Source organism: Teleopsis dalmanni, chromosome 2 (assembly GCF_002237135.1).
Source record: "Teleopsis dalmanni isolate 2A chromosome 2, ASM223713v2, whole genome shotgun sequence".
Classification (NCBI taxonomy): Eukaryota; Metazoa; Arthropoda; class Insecta; order Diptera; family Diopsidae; genus Teleopsis; species Teleopsis dalmanni.
The window spans coordinates 230,115,220-230,138,272 of record NC_051847.1 but is presented as its reverse complement, the minus strand read 5'-3'; the positions used below and the strand labels follow the sequence as shown (position 1 = coordinate 230,138,272).

The 23,053-nt window shown below is 34.2% G+C and overlaps 4 protein-coding genes across 4 annotated transcripts in view; 3 read left to right on the top strand and 1 right to left on the bottom strand.

Moving 5' to 3' along the window:
• The first annotated feature begins 1,101 nt into the window (after positions 1–1,101).
• Positions 1,102–4,332, top strand: LOC119676916 (nibrin-like). The gene is made up of 3 exons (XM_038088183.1): positions 1,102–1,129; positions 1,184–2,011; positions 2,069–4,332. Exons 1-3 carry the CDS (start codon positions 1,102–1,104, stop codon positions 4,330–4,332), a joined length of 3,120 nt encoding a protein of 1,039 aa, XP_037944111.1.
• Positions 4,333–10,341: 6,009 nt separating this feature from the next.
• LOC119683970 (nibrin-like) lies at positions 10,342–10,876 on the top strand. Its single transcript, XM_038097872.1, has one exon. The coding sequence runs from the start codon at positions 10,361–10,363 to the stop codon at positions 10,853–10,855; it is 495 nt and encodes a 164-aa protein (XP_037953800.1). The 5' UTR covers positions 10,342–10,360; the 3' UTR covers positions 10,856–10,876.
• A 156-nt stretch (positions 10,877–11,032) lies between these two features.
• LOC119676915 lies at positions 11,033–13,162 on the top strand. Its single transcript, XM_038088182.1, has one exon. It carries the CDS (start codon positions 11,033–11,035, stop codon positions 13,160–13,162), a length of 2,130 nt encoding a protein of 709 aa, XP_037944110.1.
• Positions 13,163–22,388: 9,226 nt separating this feature from the next.
• LOC119676913 overlaps positions 22,389–23,053 on the bottom strand; it is a 2,035-nt gene continuing 1,370 nt past the window's right edge. The window contains exon 3 of the mRNA XM_038088181.1: positions 22,389–22,394. Within this exon, the coding sequence (XP_037944109.1) occupies positions 22,389–22,394 (6 nt within the window). The remainder of the gene's footprint in view (positions 22,395–23,053) is intronic.

Sequence of the window (23,053 nt, the reverse complement as noted above, 5' to 3'; positions counted from 1 at the left end):
GTTATTCTCAACAATATTTTTAATTCGCGTTATACTGCCTTTCGTAGATGCTCGCTGCTGTTTTAATTCTTCTAATAAAGGCAGTGGCGGCAGAGAATTTGACGCTGCAGTCGAATTGTTTTCGGCAGCGCTGCTCGCTGCTGCATTATTAGAATTTTGCATCACCGAAAGCAAATGCAAAACCGAAAATAAAACAACAAAAAAACCAACTAATATTATGAAGGTTAATAACCTGAATGATTGTCAAAGTTATTGTTAAATTGAACAACTGTTGTTTATTTTTAAGTTTTAAACAATTACTGATGTAAGAGACTATTAATATTAAGTTTTTAATATTAATTTGAAACACCTTTAGTATTTATTTATATCAAGTCTTTAATATAAATTCAATTTAATTTGAAACACTTTTAGTCGTAATATAAATTGAATTTAATTTGAAACACTTTTAATATTTAATTTATCTTAAGTCTTTAAAATAAATTTAAGTTAATTTCAAATACTTGTCGTGTTGTGTCCTGTCACGGTCGCCAATGAACGAAAACTATTTAATTTAATAGTCTTTTTGTTGTTTAATTTTATATAAAGATAGTAAAATCCAAACGCTCCTTTTTTGTTGAGAGGTTCACGTACCACTGATTTATTCTTAAAACATATTATTAACAATAGCAAAAAACAAAACAAATGGAAAGCTGCGGCTATTAAAAGCTTTTTTTTTAGTTGTAAATAAATGTTAAATAATTGAAATTAAAATAAGTATAAGAGAACCCAATTGACTTAACAACTAGAAAATTGGTTGTAATTTCCAATCAGTAGATCGCTTATCACTTTGATAATATTTTTTCCTTATCACTTTTACTTTTTCCTAAATATATATGTGCATTGTTTCTTGATTTCTATAGTTTTATCAGATATAAAACAACCGTAAAGTAATAATTTCTTATTTCTAATACTATGGCAACACAAACCTTCTTGTTGGATAATGTTTGACACATAATTACAATAAGTATGGTTCGCCTTTAAACTATCAGTGCACATGGCGCGCGACTGGCCACGAAATTTCACAATTTTTGATTCTAATAAATTTAAGGATTTTAATACGATATGTGGGTAATTAAAAAACAGGATACAGGTAACTAACAAAATATACCTTTAAGGTGTTAGACTTTAATAACATTTGCAATAGATGAAACCTTCACTCTTATTTCGGAGCACAATAATTATACTGTGGGTCGAACAAGTGCAGATTTGGTATTGTCTCATGATAATTCAATAAGTCGTTCCCATTCGATTTTACGTATTATCGTTATCGATATCGATAAAGAGACACTATCAATAGAAGATGTTGGATCTAAATACGGGACTTTTATAAATGAAAATATAGAAAATGGTATTAAACTCAACCAAGGAAAACAACAGGAATTATCAGATGGGGATCGTATCAGATTTGGCGTTTTTAAAAATATTTGGCATGTCTCACATGTACCCATCATTAGTGCAATATCTGGATTGTCTTCAGGAGATGCTAAAATAATGGAACATTATATGTCTTTTTTTGGAGGAAAACTTGTAGATAAATGGGATACGAAATGTACTCACTTAACAATGAAGGAATTCAGATTGACTGTGAAAGCATTACACGCCTTAGTTGAACAGAGACCAATCGTTACTCTTGACTACTGGCGAAATTTTGTGGACGCTGCACGCCGTGGACGTAGTACACTCCCCCAACCCAATGAATACAAGCCTATAAATAGCAATGATTTGATGGGACATAATCTAGATTGCACAATAACACCGGCTCGTAAAACTGTTTTCAGCGGTATGACATTTGTGTTTATGAATGCGAACCAGCTTGAAATATATGGACCCATTATAATTAAAGCCGGTGGAGCTACAAAAGCTCTAAAATTTTGTGTGCCAAAATCTTTTTTACTTAAAAGTAACGTAGTTGTTTTGCAATATGTGCCCTCTACCCCATCGCAAGGTACGCAAACGATTAATGTCATTGAGAGTAAGTTTTTATAAGTTCTTCGTTATTTTTCCTTATATTTATTTGCAATTTTTGTAGACTATTTAGAAACTAATAATCTACGTTTTATACCTGAGTATGAAATTGGACTAGCAATTCTACACTGTTCTATAGAAAAATTCTGCAATCCTTGTTATAAGGTTATTAATGGCCTAATACCCTCAACAAGTTCCATGGGTTTATCTCCTAATACATGTCTTTTTAAAAATACTGAAGCTACTCAGAGTAACGCTAGTGAACGTACTGAATTATTTCCACGGAGCAGTAATACAGCTCATTTGGAGACGCAGCAAGCCTATAAACGTCCAATCATTGCAGTACTTACTGATAATGATGATAGTGATGATGATCTGTTTAATTTTGGTGGCGGGCCATCAAAAAAAACAAGTTTACAAGATAAATATAAAAGTTTAGATGAAGAACTTTACGATTTATTTCAATTAAAAAAAAGTATGCAGACAAGTGATAAAGTAACTGGCAAAAAATCACCCATTAAAAACGTAATTTTCAAACCGAAACCAAAGCCTTTACCTATTATAACTACACGGAAAGAAAAAACTACAGTTGAAGGTTTTCAGCAAAAATCAGGTGTGCAAATAGATAATTCGCCACCACGGAGCAGTAATACAGCTCATTTGGAGACGCAGGAAGCCTATAAACGTCCAATCATTGTAGTACTTACTGATAATGATGATAGTGATGATGACCTGTTTAATTTTGGTGGCGGGCCATCAAAAAAAACATGTTTACAAGATAAAGATAAAAGTTTCGGTGAAGAACTTTACGATGTACGAAATAAACAACAACAACAGGAATTATGTCTACTTGAAACAGAAAAGATCGGTGTGAATGATGATGGCAAATCCGGGAGCAAACAAAATTCAATATTAGATGATGAAAGTATGTCAAAGCGTAAACAGAACAAAATTATTCAAATTGTTATAAGTGACAGTGATGACAGTAATGAAGAAGAGAATTTATTTCAATTAAAAAAAAGGATGCAGACAAGTGATAAAGTAACTGACAAAAAATCTCCCATTAAAAACATAATTTCCAAACCGAAACCAAAGCCTTTACCTATTATAACTACACGGAAAGAAAAAACTACAGTTGAAGGTTTTCAGCAAAAATCAGGTGTGCAAATAGATAATTCGCCACCACGGAGCAGTAATACAGCTCATTTGGAGACGCAGCAAGCCTATAAACGTCCAATCATTGCAGTACTTACTGATAATGATGATAGTGATGATGATCTGTTTAATTTTGGTGGCGGGCCATCAAAAAAAACAAGTTTACAAGATAAATATAAAAGTTTAGATGAAGAACTTTACGATTTATTTCAATTAAAAAAAAGTATGCAGACAAGTGATAAAGTAACTGGCAAAAAATCACCCATTAAAAACGTAATTTTCAAACCGAAACCAAAGCCTTTACCTATTATAACTACACGGAAAGAAAAAACTACAGTTGAAGGTTTTCAGCAAAAATCAGGTGTGCAAATAGATAATTCGCCACCACGGAGCAGTAATACAGCTCATTTGGAGACGCAGGAAGCCTATAAACGTCCAATCATTGTAGTACTTACTGATAATGATGATAGTGATGATGACCTGTTTAATTTTGGTGGCGGGCCATCAAAAAAAACAAGTTTACAAGATAAATATAAAAGTTTAGATGAAGAACTTTACGATTTATTTCAATTAAAAAAAAGTATGCAGACAAGTGATAAAGTAACTGGCAAAAAATCACCCATTAAAAACGTAATTTTCAAACCGAAACCAAAGCCTTTACCTATTATAACTACACGGAAAGAAAAAACTACAGTTGAAGGTTTTCAGCAAAAATCAGGTGTGCAAATAGATAATTCGCCACCACGGAGCAGTAATACAGCTCATTTGGAGACGCAGCAAGCCTATAAACGTCCAATCATTGCAGTACTTACTGATAATGATGATAGTGATGATAAAAGTTTAGATGAAGAACTTTACGATTTATTTCAATTAAAAAAAAGTATGCAGACAAGTGATAAAGTAACTGGCAAAAAATCTCCCATTAAAAACATAATTTTCAAACCGAAACCAAAGCCTTTACCTATTATAACTACACGGAAAGAAAAAACTACAGTTGAAGGTTTTCAGCAAAAATCAGGTGTGCAAATAGATAATTCGCCACCACGGAGCAGTAATACAGCTCATTTGGAGACGCAGCAAGCCTATAAACGTCCAATCATTGCAGTACTTACTGATAATGATGATAGTGATGATGACCTGTTTAATTATAAAGATAAAGATAAAATAACTTGATATGAAAAATGAGAATAGTACAGATGAAAAACATCAATTTATTGACTCATTTAAAAATGCTTTCATAGTACAAGTGAAAAAGCTGATAATATCTAAACCTTTAGAAGATCTTTCATCATTACAACTTATATTAAACAATTCAAAAAACAATGGAACTACTAATTTTAAAAAATTTGTTAAGGTACATTTAATTATTCCAAAATAGTTCATTTATTATTAATCATTTTTATTCCATTTTTGGTAGACTAAAAATCTCAGACCGCAGCAAAGAATCATACCAACTCATCCAGTATCACTTATGAGTTTGTTATCAAATCAATCATAAAATTCGGAATTCCTTAATTTTTAATACAGATATATATTTTACTTTTTATATGTTATATATGTTTCATATGTTATTTAAATCAAATACATGTTTCAAATATTTAAAATGTTCAACATTAATGTAGCATTAATATGTTTTTTATGAGTATTTCTCAAAGAGAACCTTCATATATACCAGAATTATAACTGGTACAAATTTTGTTAACTATTAAGAATTAAAAAAACACTAACACAAAATTGATTTGTAGTACGAAGTACTAAATTTAATTATTTTTAATTCTATTTTTGAATAGCAACGATATTTTGTTTTTTCAGGAATATGGAATTGTTACAGAGTAGTTCTAACTTATTTAGTAATTTACAGCAATTTCAAGCTGAAGCTTCTCTCCTAAGTGCTTTGTATTGTAATAGTAGCATATAGTAATAGTAATAGTAGTAATAGTAGAATATTATAGCTCAATTAATTAGCTCTAAAAATGAGGTCCATACAAAAATGTATTATTAAATTTCAATAATAAAAAAACTTGCATTACAATATCTGATATGTCACATGAATATTATAGTCTGCCTTTGTTGTGTCGAGTCAGAATTTTGTGTGACATACAATATTTGTTGGTCAATCTATTCCAAATGTAGAATCTCTCACAGACACAAATCAGAGATTTCTAGGTACTGGGCACTGGACCATAGGACGACACCTGCCGTGTGGTGGCGGGATAAGAATACCACCTCAGTATGTCTCTGCTTGTCGTAAAAGGCGACTAAAAGAGAAAATGCAAAGATCAAAGTAGAACTTCTACGATTCCTGGTAAGTCGTGAGGGCGCACAGGTCAAAGTAGCTTGCTACGACTCCTGATAAGACGACCCTTCTGCTAGCAGGTCGGCCCGGCATTTGCTCAGGCCCTGCTAAGTTGACCAGCCTTCGGGAAGTGCGACTATCTATCAGGTCAACTGTCAAGCGATAAGTACTCTGCTTATCGTTTGACGCAGATAGTCGGGTGGGGTGAAGGAAAACACCCTTTTAGTGAATGAGCAGTGAGAATGATTGTATGAATGTGTGCATAAATGAATTGTGTGTATTAGAAATAAAACCCCCCAAACTAAGGTGGAACAGCTACGCCTTTAGCTTGGCTGCTGGGGTAGAAGCAGTCTTAGTAGCGAACTCAGGACACCTGGCGACCTCCTGTTTTAAACAGCCTTACCTGTGCAATGCGAAGCTCTCCGCAGGTGGACATATTTCTCTTCGCAACTCGTGGGAATCAAAATTGACAAAAAAATTTTAAATATACCAACTCAAGGCGAAGTGGTTGACGCTGATTAGGTGGACAATGAGGCCTCACAGGCCGAGCTGATAGCCTTAGCTTCAGATACCACCACGCATGACGGTCATGAGACCAACAAAATGGTGGACGAAGAAGCCCCGCAAGAGGCTGAGCCGTTAACCAAAACAGTTGGAAACATGACAACGACTGATCTTGACTTGGCCGAGCGTATCCGTCTGAACATGAGGGAGAAGCAGAAGCGTAGAAGAGAGAGGCAAAAGGCTGCAAAAGCCACAAGATCGGTTGAACAACTAGCCGATCGATTCAGCGGACTATCGCATGTGGAATCATCGCTAGAGGAAGAACAGCTAGCAAAGAGGTATAAGGGCGACTGATAACCAGAAGAGAACGCAAAACGGATCTGGGGTTAAAAAAGGCGGACAACCCATACAGGGTGTTAACCAACCAAAACAAGGCGGACAACTTATAACTGTTGTTAACCAAGTACTGGTCCCCAAACCAGTACAGCGGACCATCTACCTAGCACAAGTAAGGCTGCAAATAAACAGAATTACGGCAAGCAGGCAGTAGGAGACGCAAAGGATGGCCCTGCTCATAAGAGGTCCTATGCCCAGTTCGCTGGGACGGATCTCAATATGGGCATCACCGATTCAAGAGTCGAAGGACCTCTTGGCGAGAAACACTTAGTTGCTTTTAAAGCATCTTTGTTGAACGCCGTGGAGTCCTTAGATGGCGGAATAGGTGACATAGGGTTTGTGACATAGCTCCACGTGGAACAACTTCGGAAAATTAGTGAGCCATCGTAAGATTCTTGATCTCGTCCAGGCCGCGGTCAAGGAAACGCAGATGCTATTGGAGACTATGAGGAGCGTTTATGGGACAGAAGTGTCCTATAGAACACTGATAGTAGACGGCCTTCTACATAATGAATGTGGAAGGAATGACATTTGCATATTTACCGATGGCTCCTTAATGGATGGCAGAGCTGGTGCTGGGGTTTACTCGAAAGAGCTAAAACTAACGTGCACTCTACATCTAGGAATATATGTTTCCGTCTATCAAGCGGAACTTATGGCGGTCTCACATGCTCTGGATCACCTATTGGATTGTCAGGTATATCAGAAAAAGATTCTGATAGCGCTGGACAACCAAGCAGTTATCAAAAGCATGCAAAAGACATGGAATGTGCTCATGGAAATGAGGTGACGATCATGTGGGTTAAAGGACACATCGGTATTGAGCAAAAGGAGAAGGCAGATGAACTTGCAAAGCAAGGATCAAGCCATAATTTCTGTGGCCCGGAGCCCAGAATACCATTGGGGTACAGCATGACGGCAGCCTATGTCTATAAGTGGATAATCTCACTTCATCTTAATAGATGGAGAGAGTTGAGCACTTATAGACAGACCAAACTCATGTTACCAAAACCATGGGCCAGAGAAGCGATAAAGGTGCTTAGCTATTCGCTGAGCACCCTAAGCTGGCTGACCTCACTAATTACTGGACATGGCAACTTCAATTATCACCTCAAAAAGATAACTCTTGCTGAGGAAGATACTTGCAGACTATGTCTAGAAGAAAAGGAGACAGCGGTGCATATAATGTGCCAATGTCCAGCACTGGCAAGTAGGAGGAAGTCTGTCTTGGGACACTATTGGGTTGCTGACGACTTGGCAGGAAACCTCAAACTAAATGAAATGCTTGCATTAACAAAAGATGTAGTTATGCGAACGGAAGCCACTCCAGCTTTAACTCAATAACAACATCCGAGAATCGAAGGACGAAAAAGGACCCAAGTCGTTTCGTGGTCTACTTCGACTAATCCTTCACTTCAGTGGGGCCACTTGTTGGACAGTGACTACCAGCTCTCGAAGAAAGGACAACAGAACACCTGTTGTGTTTATGTCCAGACTGGGGCAGAACTAGGCTTAAGTTTCTGGAGGCCCCCTTCTTCAACACACTCGGTGATATCTCAAGCATTAGCTAGATTCTAGTATCTCTCTTGTAGTTTACCACTTGTTCATTATTTAATATGATGTGAATAACTTCATTCATTAATCTTTTTTGATAATTATTTTCGATTTCAAGAATTATTACTTCATCAAAGTTGAAATTATGTCCACTTTTTCCCATCATCTTTATTTATTAATTAATTATTTCAAAATAATAAATATATATAAATATAGATATAAATTATAAAATTGTAACTATATATAATATGAGAGAGAAGTAGTAAATTTTGTTTACATTTCTTTCTAATATTTTTAATGATTTTAAATAAATATATTTATTAATTAACAACAAATTTAATAAATTTTGATAAATGTACGATAATAGTTCATGATTTTCAATGTTTATAGTTGTTTCTGTTTGTCACATGGTTTTATAATATAGTGTGAATTAAACATAATGTTGGATCTGAAACATCATATAGGAAGGTTTAACGCACAATGAGAGAATTATATATTTAAATCGCCAAGGGGAATGGGGTATATACTAAAAAATTCATTTTGCCATCATTTTTACAGTGACTTTACAATGTCAAGTTGTTAATTTTGACTATAATCCTCTTGAATAGGTCACTATATCAAATTGTATTTTCAAAACTTCATTATCTTTGCTGCCTTGACTTTATAAGATGATAAATCTGAACACTTATCAGGTAAACCAGGATTATGTAAAATAATTAAAAAAATTTATGATTATTATATTATCTTTATTACAAGAATTTTTAATACAAGAATTCTTTCCAAGACCAGTGAAGATGGGTATTTGGCAATACTCGAAACAGCTGTATGGTGAGCCATAAATTCAATTAATTAAAATAATATAAAAAATAAAATTTTTGTTGTTGTATTCCACTACTGTTCGAAAAACCTCTTTATGAAATATAATAAGTTTCTATTAAAATATAATAGTCACTTTCGTCTGGAAAATTTGACGTTAAATTACAACTTATATTCACAAAATATTGGTCTCGCCCGTGCGACTACTGGAGTAACATTAGCATGACTTTCTCAGCATTACGTTCCTAGATTAGGTTCTATACCTAAGAAAGAACGAATCATGCAACAAATAATGCCTCTACAAAAAGAATAGTATTGAAATTTAACAATTAAAAATATAAAAAAAAATATATTTAATTAATTAATTTAATTATTCTACAGCTGGTTTATGATTTCGTTCTAATATAAACACAGCAAGTAAAATTGTTAATAAGAATTTTCATAGTAATAGTAGCAAAACTCCAGAAAAATATGCGAAGAAAAAAGTCAAGTACTGCTTTGGATCAGTTGGTTAAGATGTGCTGATTCTGAGTTTCACATTTGGCAGGACCCGAGTTCGATTCCTGGTACTTGCAGTCTCAAAAATAATTATTTACGAATAATTAAATACAGAATTATTTCCAAGACCATTGATGATGGGTATTTGGCAATACTCGAAACAGCTGTATGGTCAGCCAAAAATTCAATTAATTAAAATAATATAAAAAATAAAATTTTTGTTGTTGTATTTCACTACTGTTCGAAAAACCTCTTTATGAAATATAATAAGTTTCTATTAAAAATAATAGTCACTTTCGTCTGGAATATTTGACGTTAAATTACAACTTATATTCACAAAATATTGGTCTCGCCCGTGCGACTACTGGAGTAACATTAGTATGACTTTCTCAGCATTACGTTCCTAGATTAGGTTCTATACCTAAGAAAGAACGAATCATACAACAAATAATGCCTCTACGAACAGAATAGTATTGAAATTTAACAATTGAAAATAAAATTATAATTAATTAATTAATTCAATTATTCTACAGCTGGTTTATGATTTCGTTCTAATATAAACACAGCAAGTAAAATTGTTAATAAGAATTTTCATAGTAATAGTAACAAAACTCCAGAAAAATATGCGAAGAAAAAAGTCAAGTACTGCTTTGGATCAGTTGGTTAAGGTGCGCTGATTCTGAGTTTCACATTTGGCAGGACCCGAGTTCGATTCCTGGTACTTGCAGTCTCAAAAATAATTATTTACGAATAATTAAATACGAGAATTATTTGCAAGACCACTGATGGTGGGTATTTGGCAATACTCGAAACAGCTGTATGGTCAGCCAAAAATTCAATTAATTAAAATAATTTAAAAAAAAAAAAAAAATTTTTGTTGTTGTTTCACTTCTGTTCGAAAATCTCTTTATGTAAATATAACAAGTTTCTATTAAAACTATAATAGTCACTTTCGTCTGGAAAATTTGACGTTAAATTACAACTTATTCACAAAAATATTGGTTCTCGCCCGTGCGACTAGTGGAGTAACATTAGCATGACTTTCTCAGCATTACGTTCCTAGATTAGGTTCTATATGTCTCACATGTACCCATCATTAGTGCAATATCTGGATTGTCTTCAGGAGATGCTAAAATAATGGAACATTATATGTCTTTTTTTGGAGGAAAACTTGTAGATAAATGGGATACGAAATGTACTCACTTAACAATGAAGGAATTCAGATTGACTGTGAAAGCATTACACGCCTTAGTTGAACAGAGACCAATCGTTACTCTTGACTACTGGCGAAATTTTGTGGACGCTGCACGCCGTGGACGTAGTACACTCCCCCAACCCAATGAATACAAGCCTATAAATAGCAATGATTTGATGGGACATAATCTAGATTGCACAATAACACCGGCTCGTAAAACTGTTTTCAGCGGTATGACATTTGTGTTTATGAATGCGAACCAGCTTGAAATATATGGACCCATTATAATTAAAGCCGGTGGAGCTACAAAAGCTCTAAAATTTTGTGTGCCAAAATCTTTTTTACTTAAAAGTAACGTAGTTGTTTTGCAATATGTGCCCTCTACCCCATCGCAAGGTACGCAAACGATTAATGTCATTGAGAGTAAGTTTTTATAAGTTCTTCGTTATTTTTCCTTATATTTATTTGCAATTTTTGTAGACTATTTAGAAACTAATAATCTACGTTTTATACCTGAGTATGAAATTGGACTAGCAATTCTACACTGTTCTATAGAAAAATTCTGCAATCCTTGTTATAAGGTTATTAATGGCCTAATACCCTCAACAAGTTCCATGGGTTTATCTCCTAATACATGTCTTTTTAAAAATACTGAAGCTACTCAGAGTAACGCTAGTGAACGTACTGAATTATTTCCACGGAGCAGTAATACAGCTCATTTGGAGACGCAGCAAGCCTATAAACGTCCAATCATTGCAGTACTTACTGATAATGATGATAGTGATGATGATCTGTTTAATTTTGGTGGCGGGCCATCAAAAAAAACAAGTTTACAAGATAAATATAAAAGTTTAGATGAAGAACTTTACGATTTATTTCAATTAAAAAAAAGTATGCAGACAAGTGATAAAGTAACTGGCAAAAAATCACCCATTAAAAACGTAATTTTCAAACCGAAACCAAAGCCTTTACCTATTATAACTACACGGAAAGAAAAAACTACAGTTGAAGGTTTTCAGCAAAAATCAGGTGTGCAAATAGATAATTCGCCACCACGGAGCAGTAATACAGCTCATTTGGAGACGCAGGAAGCCTATAAACGTCCAATCATTGTAGTACTTACTGATAATGATGATAGTGATGATGACCTGTTTAATTTTGGTGGCGGGCCATCAAAAAAAACATGTTTACAAGATAAAGATAAAAGTTTCGGTGAAGAACTTTACGATGTACGAAATAAACAACAACAACAGGAATTATGTCTACTTGAAACAGAAAAGATCGGTGTGAATGATGATGGCAAATCCGGGAGCAAACAAAATTCAATATTAGATGATGAAAGTATGTCAAAGCGTAAACAGAACAAAATTATTCAAATTGTTATAAGTGACAGTGATGACAGTAATGAAGAAGAGAATTTATTTCAATTAAAAAAAAGGATGCAGACAAGTGATAAAGTAACTGACAAAAAATCTCCCATTAAAAACATAATTTCCAAACCGAAACCAAAGCCTTTACCTATTATAACTACACGGAAAGAAAAAACTACAGTTGAAGGTTTTCAGCAAAAATCAGGTGTGCAAATAGATAATTCGCCACCACGGAGCAGTAATACAGCTCATTTGGAGACGCAGCAAGCCTATAAACGTCCAATCATTGCAGTACTTACTGATAATGATGATAGTGATGATGATCTGTTTAATTTTGGTGGCGGGCCATCAAAAAAAACAAGTTTACAAGATAAATATAAAAGTTTAGATGAAGAACTTTACGATTTATTTCAATTAAAAAAAAGTATGCAGACAAGTGATAAAGTAACTGGCAAAAAATCACCCATTAAAAACGTAATTTTCAAACCGAAACCAAAGCCTTTACCTATTATAACTACACGGAAAGAAAAAACTACAGTTGAAGGTTTTCAGCAAAAATCAGGTGTGCAAATAGATAATTCGCCACCACGGAGCAGTAATACAGCTCATTTGGAGACGCAGGAAGCCTATAAACGTCCAATCATTGTAGTACTTACTGATAATGATGATAGTGATGATGACCTGTTTAATTTTGGTGGCGGGCCATCAAAAAAAACAAGTTTACAAGATAAATATAAAAGTTTAGATGAAGAACTTTACGATTTATTTCAATTAAAAAAAAGTATGCAGACAAGTGATAAAGTAACTGGCAAAAAATCACCCATTAAAAACGTAATTTTCAAACCGAAACCAAAGCCTTTACCTATTATAACTACACGGAAAGAAAAAACTACAGTTGAAGGTTTTCAGCAAAAATCAGGTGTGCAAATAGATAATTCGCCACCACGGAGCAGTAATACAGCTCATTTGGAGACGCAGCAAGCCTATAAACGTCCAATCATTGCAGTACTTACTGATAATGATGATAGTGATGATAAAAGTTTAGATGAAGAACTTTACGATTTATTTCAATTAAAAAAAAGTATGCAGACAAGTGATAAAGTAACTGGCAAAAAATCTCCCATTAAAAACATAATTTTCAAACCGAAACCAAAGCCTTTACCTATTATAACTACACGGAAAGAAAAAACTACAGTTGAAGGTTTTCAGCAAAAATCAGGTGTGCAAATAGATAATTCGCCACCACGGAGCAGTAATACAGCTCATTTGGAGACGCAGCAAGCCTTTAAACGTCCAATCATTGCAGTACTTACTGATAATGATGATAGTGATGATGACCTGTTTAATTATAAAGATAAAGATAAAATAACTTGATATGAAAAATGAGAATAGTACAGATGAAAAACATCAATTTATTGACTCATTTAAAAATGCTTTCATAGTACAAGTGAAAAAGCTGATAATATCTAAACCTTTAGAAGATCTTTCATCATTACAACTTATATTAAACAATTCAAAAAACAATGGAACTACTAATTTTAAAAAATTTGTTAAGGTACATTTAATTATTCCAAAATAGTTCATTTATTATTAATCATTTTTATTCCATTTTTGGTAGACTAAAAATCTCAGACCGCAGCAAAGAATCATACCAACTCATCCAGTATCACTTATGAGTTTGTTATCAAATCAATCATAAAATTCGGAATTCCTTAATTTTTAATACAGATATATATTTTACTTTTTATATGTTATATATGTTTCATATGTTATTTAAATCAAATACATGTTTCAAATATTTAAAATGTTCAACATTAATGTAGCATTAATATGTTTTTTATGAGTATTTCTCAAAGAGAACCTTCATATATACCAGAATTATAACTGGTACAAATTTTGTTAACTATTAAGAATTAAAAAAACACTAACACAAAATTGATTTGTAGTACGAAGTACTAAATTTAATTATTTTTAATTCTATTTTTGAATAGCAACGATATTTTGTTTTTTCAGGAATATGGAATTGTTACAGAGTAGTTCTAACTTATTTAGTAATTTACAGCAATTTCAAGCTGAAGCTTCTCTCCTAAGTGCTTTGTATTGTAATAGTAGCATATAGTAATAGTAATAGTAGTAATAGTAGAATATTATAGCTCAATTAATTAGCTCTAAAAATGAGGTCCATACAAAAATGTATTATTAAATTTCAATAATAAAAAAACTTGCATTACAATATCTGATATGTCACATGAATATTATAGTCTGCCTTTGTTGTGTCGAGTCAGAATTTTGTGTGACATACAATATTTGTTGGTCAATCTATTCCAAATGTAGAATCTCTCACAGACACAAATCAGAGATTTCTAGGTACTGGGCACTGGACCATAGGACGACACCTGCCGTGTGGTGGCGGGATAAGAATACCACCTCAGTATGTCTCTGCTTGTCGTAAAAGGCGACTAAAAGAGAAAATGCAAAGATCAAAGTAGAACTTCTACGATTCCTGGTAAGTCGTGAGGGCGCACAGGTCAAAGTAGCTTGCTACGACTCCTGATAAGACGACCCTTCTGCTAGCAGGTCGGCCCGGCATTTGCTCAGGCCCTGCTAAGTTGACCAGCCTTCGGGAAGTGCGACTATCTATCAGGTCAACTGTCAAGCGATAAGTACTCTGCTTATCGTTTGACGCAGATAGTCGGGTGGGGTGAAGGAAAACACCCTTTTAGTGAATGAGCAGTGAGAATGATTGTATGAATGTGTGCATAAATGAATTGTGTGTATTAGAAATAAAACCCCCCAAACTAAGGTGGAACAGCTACGCCTTTAGCTTGGCTGCTGGGGTAGAAGCAGTCTTAGTAGCGAACTCAGGACACCTGGCGACCTCCTGTTTTAAACAGCCTTACCTGTGCAATGCGAAGCTCTCCGCAGGTGGACATATTTCTCTTCGCAACTCGTGGGAATCAAAATTGACAAAAAAATTTTAAATATACCAACTCAAGGCGAAGTGGTTGACGCTGATTAGGTGGACAATGAGGCCTCACAGGCCGAGCTGATAGCCTTAGCTTCAGATACCACCACGCATGACGGTCATGAGACCAACAAAATGGTGGACGAAGAAGCCCCGCAAGAGGCTGAGCCGTTAACCAAAACAGTTGGAAACATGACAACGACTGATCTTGACTTGGCCGAGCGTATCCGTCTGAACATGAGGGAGAAGCAGAAGCGTAGAAGAGAGAGGCAAAAGGCTGCAAAAGCCACAAGATCGGTTGAACAACTAGCCGATCGATTCAGCGGACTATCGCATGTGGAATCATCGCTAGAGGAAGAACAGCTAGCAAAGAGGTATAAGGGCGACTGATAACCAGAAGAGAACGCAAAACGGATCTGGGGTTAAAAAAGGCGGACAACCCATACAGGGTGTTAACCAACCAAAACAAGGCGGACAACTTATAACTGTTGTTAACCAAGTACTGGTCCCCAAACCAGTACAGCGGACCATCTACCTAGCACAAGTAAGGCTGCAAATAAACAGAATTACGGCAAGCAGGCAGTAGGAGACGCAAAGGATGGCCCTGCTCATAAGAGGTCCTATGCCCAGTTCGCTGGGACGGATCTCAATATGGGCATCACCGATTCAAGAGTCGAAGGACCTCTTGGCGAGAAACACTTAGTTGCTTTTAAAGCATCTTTGTTGAACGCCGTGGAGTCCTTAGATGGCGGAATAGGTGACATAGGGTTTGTGACATAGCTCCACGTGGAACAACTTCGGAAAATTAGTGAGCCATCGTAAGATTCTTGATCTCGTCCAGGCCGCGGTCAAGGAAACGCAGATGCTATTGGAGACTATGAGGAGCGTTTATGGGACAGAAGTGTCCTATAGAACACTGATAGTAGACGGCCTTCTACATAATGAATGTGGAAGGAATGACATTTGCATATTTACCGATGGCTCCTTAATGGATGGCAGAGCTGGTGCTGGGGTTTACTCGAAAGAGCTAAAACTAACGTGCACTCTACATCTAGGAATATATGTTTCCGTCTATCAAGCGGAACTTATGGCGGTCTCACATGCTCTGGATCACCTATTGGATTGTCAGGTATATCAGAAAAAGATTCTGATAGCGCTGGACAACCAAGCAGTTATCAAAAGCATGCAAAAGACATGGAATGTGCTCATGGAAATGAGGTGACGATCATGTGGGTTAAAGGACACATCGGTATTGAGCAAAAGGAGAAGGCAGATGAACTTGCAAAGCAAGGATCAAGCCATAATTTCTGTGGCCCGGAGCCCAGAATACCATTGGGGTACAGCATGACGGCAGCCTATGTCTATAAGTGGATAATCTCACTTCATCTTAATAGATGGAGAGAGTTGAGCACTTATAGACAGACCAAACTCATGTTACCAAAACCATGGGCCAGAGAAGCGATAAAGGTGCTTAGCTATTCGCTGAGCACCCTAAGCTGGCTGACCTCACTAATTACTGGACATGGCAACTTCAATTATCACCTCAAAAAGATAACTCTTGCTGAGGAAGATACTTGCAGACTATGTCTAGAAGAAAAGGAGACAGCGGTGCATATAATGTGCCAATGTCCAGCACTGGCAAGTAGGAGGAAGTCTGTCTTGGGACACTATTGGGTTGCTGACGACTTGGCAGGAAACCTCAAACTAAATGAAATGCTTGCATTAACAAAAGATGTAGTTATGCGAACGGAAGCCACTCCAGCTTTAACTCAATAACAACATCCGAGAATCGAAGGACGAAAAAGGACCCAAGTCGTTTCGTGGTCTACTTCGACTAATCCTTCACTTCAGTGGGGCCACTTGTTGGACAGTGACTACCAGCTCTCGAAGAAAGGACAACAGAACACCTGTTGTGTTTATGTCCAGACTGGGGCAGAACTAGGCTTAAGTTTCTGGAGGCCCCCTTCTTCAACACACTCGGTGATATCTCAAGCATTAGCTAGATTCTAGTATCTCTCTTGTAGTTTACCACTTGTTCATTATTTAATATGATGTGAATAACTTCATTCATTAATCTTTTTTGATAATTATTTTCGATTTCAAGAATTATTACTTCATCAAAGTTGAAATTATGTCCACTTTTTCCCATCATCTTTATTTATTAATTAATTATTTCAAAATAATAAATATATATAAATATAGATATAAATTATAAAATTGTAACTATATATAATATGAGAGAGAAGTAGTAAATTTTGTTTACATTTCTTTCTAATATTTTTAATGATTTTAAATAAATATATTTATTAATTAACAACAAATTTAATAAATTTTGATAAATGTACGATAATAGTTCATGATTTTCAATGTTTATAGTTGTTTCTGTTTGTCACATGGTTTTATAATATAGTGTGAATTAAACATAATGTTGGATCTGAAACATCATATAGGAAGGTTTAACGCACAATGAGAGAATTATATATTTAAATCGCCAAGGGGAATGGGGTATATACTAAAAAATTCATTTTGCCATCATTTTTACAGTGACTTTACAATGTCAAGTTGTTAATTTTGACTATAATCCTCTTGAATAGGTCACTATATCAAATTGTATTTTCAAAACTTCATTATCTTTGCTGCCTTGACTTTATAAGATGATAAATCTGAACACTTATCAGGTAAACCAGGATTATGTAAAATAATTAAAAAAATTTATGATTATTATATTATCTTTATTACAAGAATTTTTAATACAAGAATTATTTCCAAGACCACTGATGAAGGGTATTTGGCAATACTCGAAACAGCTGTATGGTCAGCCAAAAATTCAATTAATTAAAATAATTTAAAAAAAAAAAAAAAATTTTTGTTGTTGTTTCACTTCTGTTCGAAAATCTCTTTATGTAAATATAACAAGTTTCTATTAAAACTATAATAGTCACTTTCGTCTGGAAAATTTGACGTTAAATTACAACTTATTCACAAAAATATTGGTTCTCGCCCGTGCGACTAGTGGAGTAACATTAGCATGACTTTCTCAGCATTACGTTCCTAGATTAGGTTCTATACATAAGAAAGAACAAATCATGCAACAAATAATGCCTCTACGAATAGAATAGTTTTGAAATTTAACAATTAAAAATAAAAAATATAATAAATTAATTAATTCAATTATTCTACAGCTGGTTTATGATTTCGTTCTAATATATAAATACAGCAAGTAAAATTGTTAATAACAAAAACTCCAGCAAAAATATGCGAACAAAAAAGTCAGTTGGTTAAGGTGCGCTGATTCTGAGCTTCACATTTGGCAGGACCCGAGTTCGATTCCTGGTACTTGCAGTCTCTAAAAAATTATTTACGAATAATTAAATACAAGAATTATTTCCAAGACCATTGATGATGGGTATTTGGCAATACTTGAAACAGTTGTATGGTCAGCTAAAAATTCAATTAATTAAAATAATTTAAAAAATAAATTTTTGTTGTTGTTTCACTTCTGTTCGAAAACCTCTTTATGAAATATAACAAGTTTCTATTAAAAATAATAGTCACTTTCGTCTGGAATATTTGACGTTAAATTACAACTTACATTCACAAAATATTGGTCTCGCCCGTGCGACTAGTGGAGTAACATTAGTATGACTTTCTCAGCATTACGTTCCTAGATTAGGTTCTATACATAAGAAAGAACAAATCGTACAACAAATAATGCCTCTACGAACAGAATAGTATTGAAATTTAACAATTGAAAGTAAAATTATAATTAATTAATTAATTCAATTATTCTACAGCTGGTTTATGATTTCGTTCTAATATAAACACAGCAAGTAAAATTGTTAATAAAAACTTTCATAAGTAATAGTAACAAAACTCCAGAAAAATATGCGAACATAAGAAGTCAAATACGGCTTTAAATCAGTTGGTTAAGGTGCGCTGATTCTGAACTTCACATTTGGCAGGACCCGAGTTCGATTCCTGGTACTTGCAATCTCAAAAAATAATTATTTACGAATAATTAAATACAAGAATTATTTCCAAGACCACTGATGAAGGGTATTTGGCAATACTCGAAACAGCTGTATGGTCAGCCAAAAATTCAATTAATTAAAATAATTTAAAAAAAAAAAATAAAATTTTTGTTGTTGTTTCACTTCTGTTCGAAAATCTCTTTATGTAAATATAACAAGTTTCTATTAAAACTATAATAGTCACTTTCGTCTGGAAAATTTGACGTTAAATTACAACTTATTCACAAAAATATTGGTTCTCGCCCGTGCGACTAGTGGAGTAACATTAGCATGACTTTCTCAGCATTACGTTCCTAGATTAGGTTCTATATGTCTCACATGTACCCATCATTAGTGCAATATCTGGATTGTCTTCAGGAGATGCTAAAATAATGGAACATTATATGTCTTTTTTTGGAGGAAAACTTGTAGATAAATGGGATACGAAATGTACTCACTTAACAATGAAGGAATTCAGATTGACTGTGAAAGCATTACACGCCTTAGTTGAACAGAGACCAATCGTTACTCTTGACTACTGGCGAAATTTTGTGGACGCTGCACGCCGTGGACGTAGTACACTCCCCCAACCCAATGAATACAAGCCTATAAATAGCAATGATTTGATGGGACATAATCTAGATTGCACAATAACACCGGCTCGTAAAACTGTTTTCAGCGGTATGACATTTGTGTTTATGAATGCGAACCAGCTTGAAATATATGGACCCATTATAATTAAAGCCGGTGGAGCTACAAAAGCTCTAAAATTTTGTGTGCCAAAATCTTTTTTACTTAAAAGTAACGTAGTTGTTTTGCAATATGTGCCCTCTACCCCATCGCAAGGTACGCAAACGATTAATGTCATTGAGAGTAAGTTTTTATAAGTTCTTCGTTATTTTTCCTTATATTTATTTGCAATTTTTGTAGACTATTTAGAAACTAATAATCTACGTTTTATACCTGAGTATGAAATTGGACTAGCAATTCTACACTGTTCTATAGAAAAATTCTGCAATCCTTGTTATAAGGTTATTAATGGCCTAATACCCTCAACAAGTTCCATGGGTTTATCTCCTAATACATGTCTTTTTAAAAATACTGAAGCTACTCAGAGTAACGCTAGTGAACGTACTGAATTATTTCCACGGAGCAGTAATACAGCTCATTTGGAGACGCAGCAAGCCTATAAACGTCCAATCATTGCAGTACTTACTGATAATGATGATAGTGATGATGATCTGTTTAATTTTGGTGGCGGGCCATCAAAAAAAACAAGTTTACAAGATAAATATAAAAGTTTAGATGAAGAACTTTACGATTTATTTCAATTAAAAAAAAGTATGCAGACAAGTGATAAAGTAACTGGCAAAAAATCACCCATTAAAAACGTAATTTTCAAACCGAAACCAAAGCCTTTACCTATTATAACTACACGGAAAGAAAAAACTACAGTTGAAGGTTTTCAGCAAAAATCAGGTGTGCAAATAGATAATTCGCCACCACGGAGCAGTAATACAGCTCATTTGGAGACGCAGGAAGCCTATAAACGTCCAATCATTGTAGTACTTACTGATAATGATGATAGTGATGATGACCTGTTTAATTTTGGTGGCGGGCCATCAAAAAAAACATGTTTACAAGATAAAGATAAAAGTTTCGGTGAAGAACTTTACGATGTACGAAATAAACAACAACAACAGGAATTATGTCTACTTGAAACAGAAAAGATCGGTGTGAATGATGATGGCAAATCCGGGAGCAAACAAAATTCAATATTAGATGATGAAAGTATGTCAAAGCGTAAACAGAACAAAATTATTCAAATTGTTATAAGTGACAGTGATGACAGTAATGAAGAAGAGAATTTATTTCAATTAAAAAAAAGGATGCAGACAAGTGATAAAGTAACTGACAAAAAATCTCCCATTAAAAACATAATTTCCAAACCGAAACCAAAGCCTTTACCTATTATAACTACACGGAAAGAAAAAACTACAGTTGAAGGTTTTCAGCAAAAATCAGGTGTGCAAATAGATAATTCGCCACCACGGAGCAGTAATACAGCTCATTTGGAGACGCAGGAAGCCTATAAACGTCCAATCATTGTAGTACTTACTGATAATGATGATAGTGATGATGATCTGTTTAATTTTGGTGGCGGGCCATCAAAAAAAACAAGTTTACAAGATAAATATAAAAGTTTAGATGAAGAACTTTACGATTTATTTCAATTAAAAAAAAGTATGCAGACAAGTGATAAAGTAACTGGCAAAAAATCACCCATTAAAAACGTAATTTTCAAACCGAAACCAAAGCCTTTACCTATTATAACTACACGGAAAGAAAAAACTACAGTTGAAGGTTTTCAGCAAAAATCAGGTGTGCAAATAGATAATTCGCCACCACGGAGCAGTAATACAGCTCATTTGGAGACGCAGCAAGCCTATAAACGTCCAATCATTGCAGTACTTACTGATAATGATGATAGTGATGATAAAAGTTTAGATGAAGAACTTTACGATTTATTTCAATTAAAAAAAAGTATGCAGACAAGTGATAAAGTAACTGGCAAAAAATCTCCCATTAAAAACATAATTTTCAAACCGAAACCAAAGCCTTTACCTATTATAACTACACGGAAAGAAAAAACTACAGTTGAAGGTTTTCAGCAAAAATCAGGTGTGCAAATAGATAATTCGCCACCACGGAGCAGTAATACAGCTCATTTGGAGACGCAGCAAGCCTATAAACGTCCAATCATTGCAGTACTTACTGATAATGATGATAGTGATGATGACCTGTTTAATTATAAAGATAAAGATAAAATAACTTGATATGAAAAATGAGAATAGTACAGATGAAAAACATCAATTTATTGACTCATTTAAAAATGCTTTCATAGTACAAGTGAAAAAGCTGATAATATCTAAACCTTTAGAAGATCTTTCATCATTACAACTTATATTAAACAATTCAAAAAACAATGGAACTACTAATTTTAAAAAATTTGTTAAGGTACATTTAATTATTCCAAAATAGTTCATTTATTATTAATCATTTTTATTCCATTTTTGGTAGACTAAAAATCTCAGACCGCAGCAAAGAATCATACCAACTCATCCAGTATCACTTATGAGTTTGTTATCAAATCAATCATAAAATTCGGAATTCCTTAATTTTTAATACAGATATATATTTTACTTTTTATATGTTATATATGTTTCATATGTTATTTAAATCAAATACATGTTTCAAATATTTAAAATGTTCAACATTAATGTAGCATTAATATGTTTTTTATGAGTATTTCTCAAAGAGAACCTTCATATATACCAGAATTATAACTGGTACAAATTTTGTTAACTATTAAGAATTAAAAAAACACTAACACAAAATTGATTTGTAGTACGAAGTACTAAATTTAATTATTTTTAATTCTATTTTTGAATAGCAACGATATTTTGTTTTTTCAGGAATATGGAATTGTTACAGAGTAGTTCTAACTTATTTAGTAATTTACAGCAATTTCAAGCTGAAGCTTCTCTCCTAAGTGCTTTGTATTGTAATAGTAGCATATAGTAATAGTAATAGTAGTAATAGTAGAATATTATAGCTCAATTAATTAGCTCTAAAAATGAGGTCCATACAAAAATGTATTATTAAATTTCAATAATAAAAAAACTTGCATTACAATATCTGATATGTCACATGAATATTATAGTCTGCCTTTGTTGTGTCGAGTCAGAATTTTGTGTGACATACAATATTTGTTGGTCAATCTATTCCAAATGTAGAATCTCTCACAGACACAAATCAGAGATTTCTAGGTACTGGGCACTGGACCATAGGACGACACCTGCCGTGTGGTGGCGGGATAAGAATACCACCTCAGTATGTCTCTGCTTGTCGTAAAAGGCGACTAAAAGAGAAAATGCAAAGATCAAAGTAGAACTTCTACGATTCCTGGTAAGTCGTGAGGGCGCACAGGTCAAAGTAGCTTGCTACGACTCCTGATAAGACGACCCTTCTGCTAGCAGGTCGGCCCGGCATTTGCTCAGGCCCTGCTAAGTTGACCAGCCTTCGGGAAGTGCGACTATCTATCAGGTCAACTGTCAAGCGATAAGTACTCTGCTTATCGTTTGACGCAGATAGTCGGGTGGGGTGAAGGAAAACACCCTTTTAGTGAATGAGCAGTGAGAATGATTGTATGAATGTGTGCATAAATGAATTGTGTGTATTAGAAATAAAACCCCCCAAACTAAGGTGGAACAGCTACGCCTTTAGCTT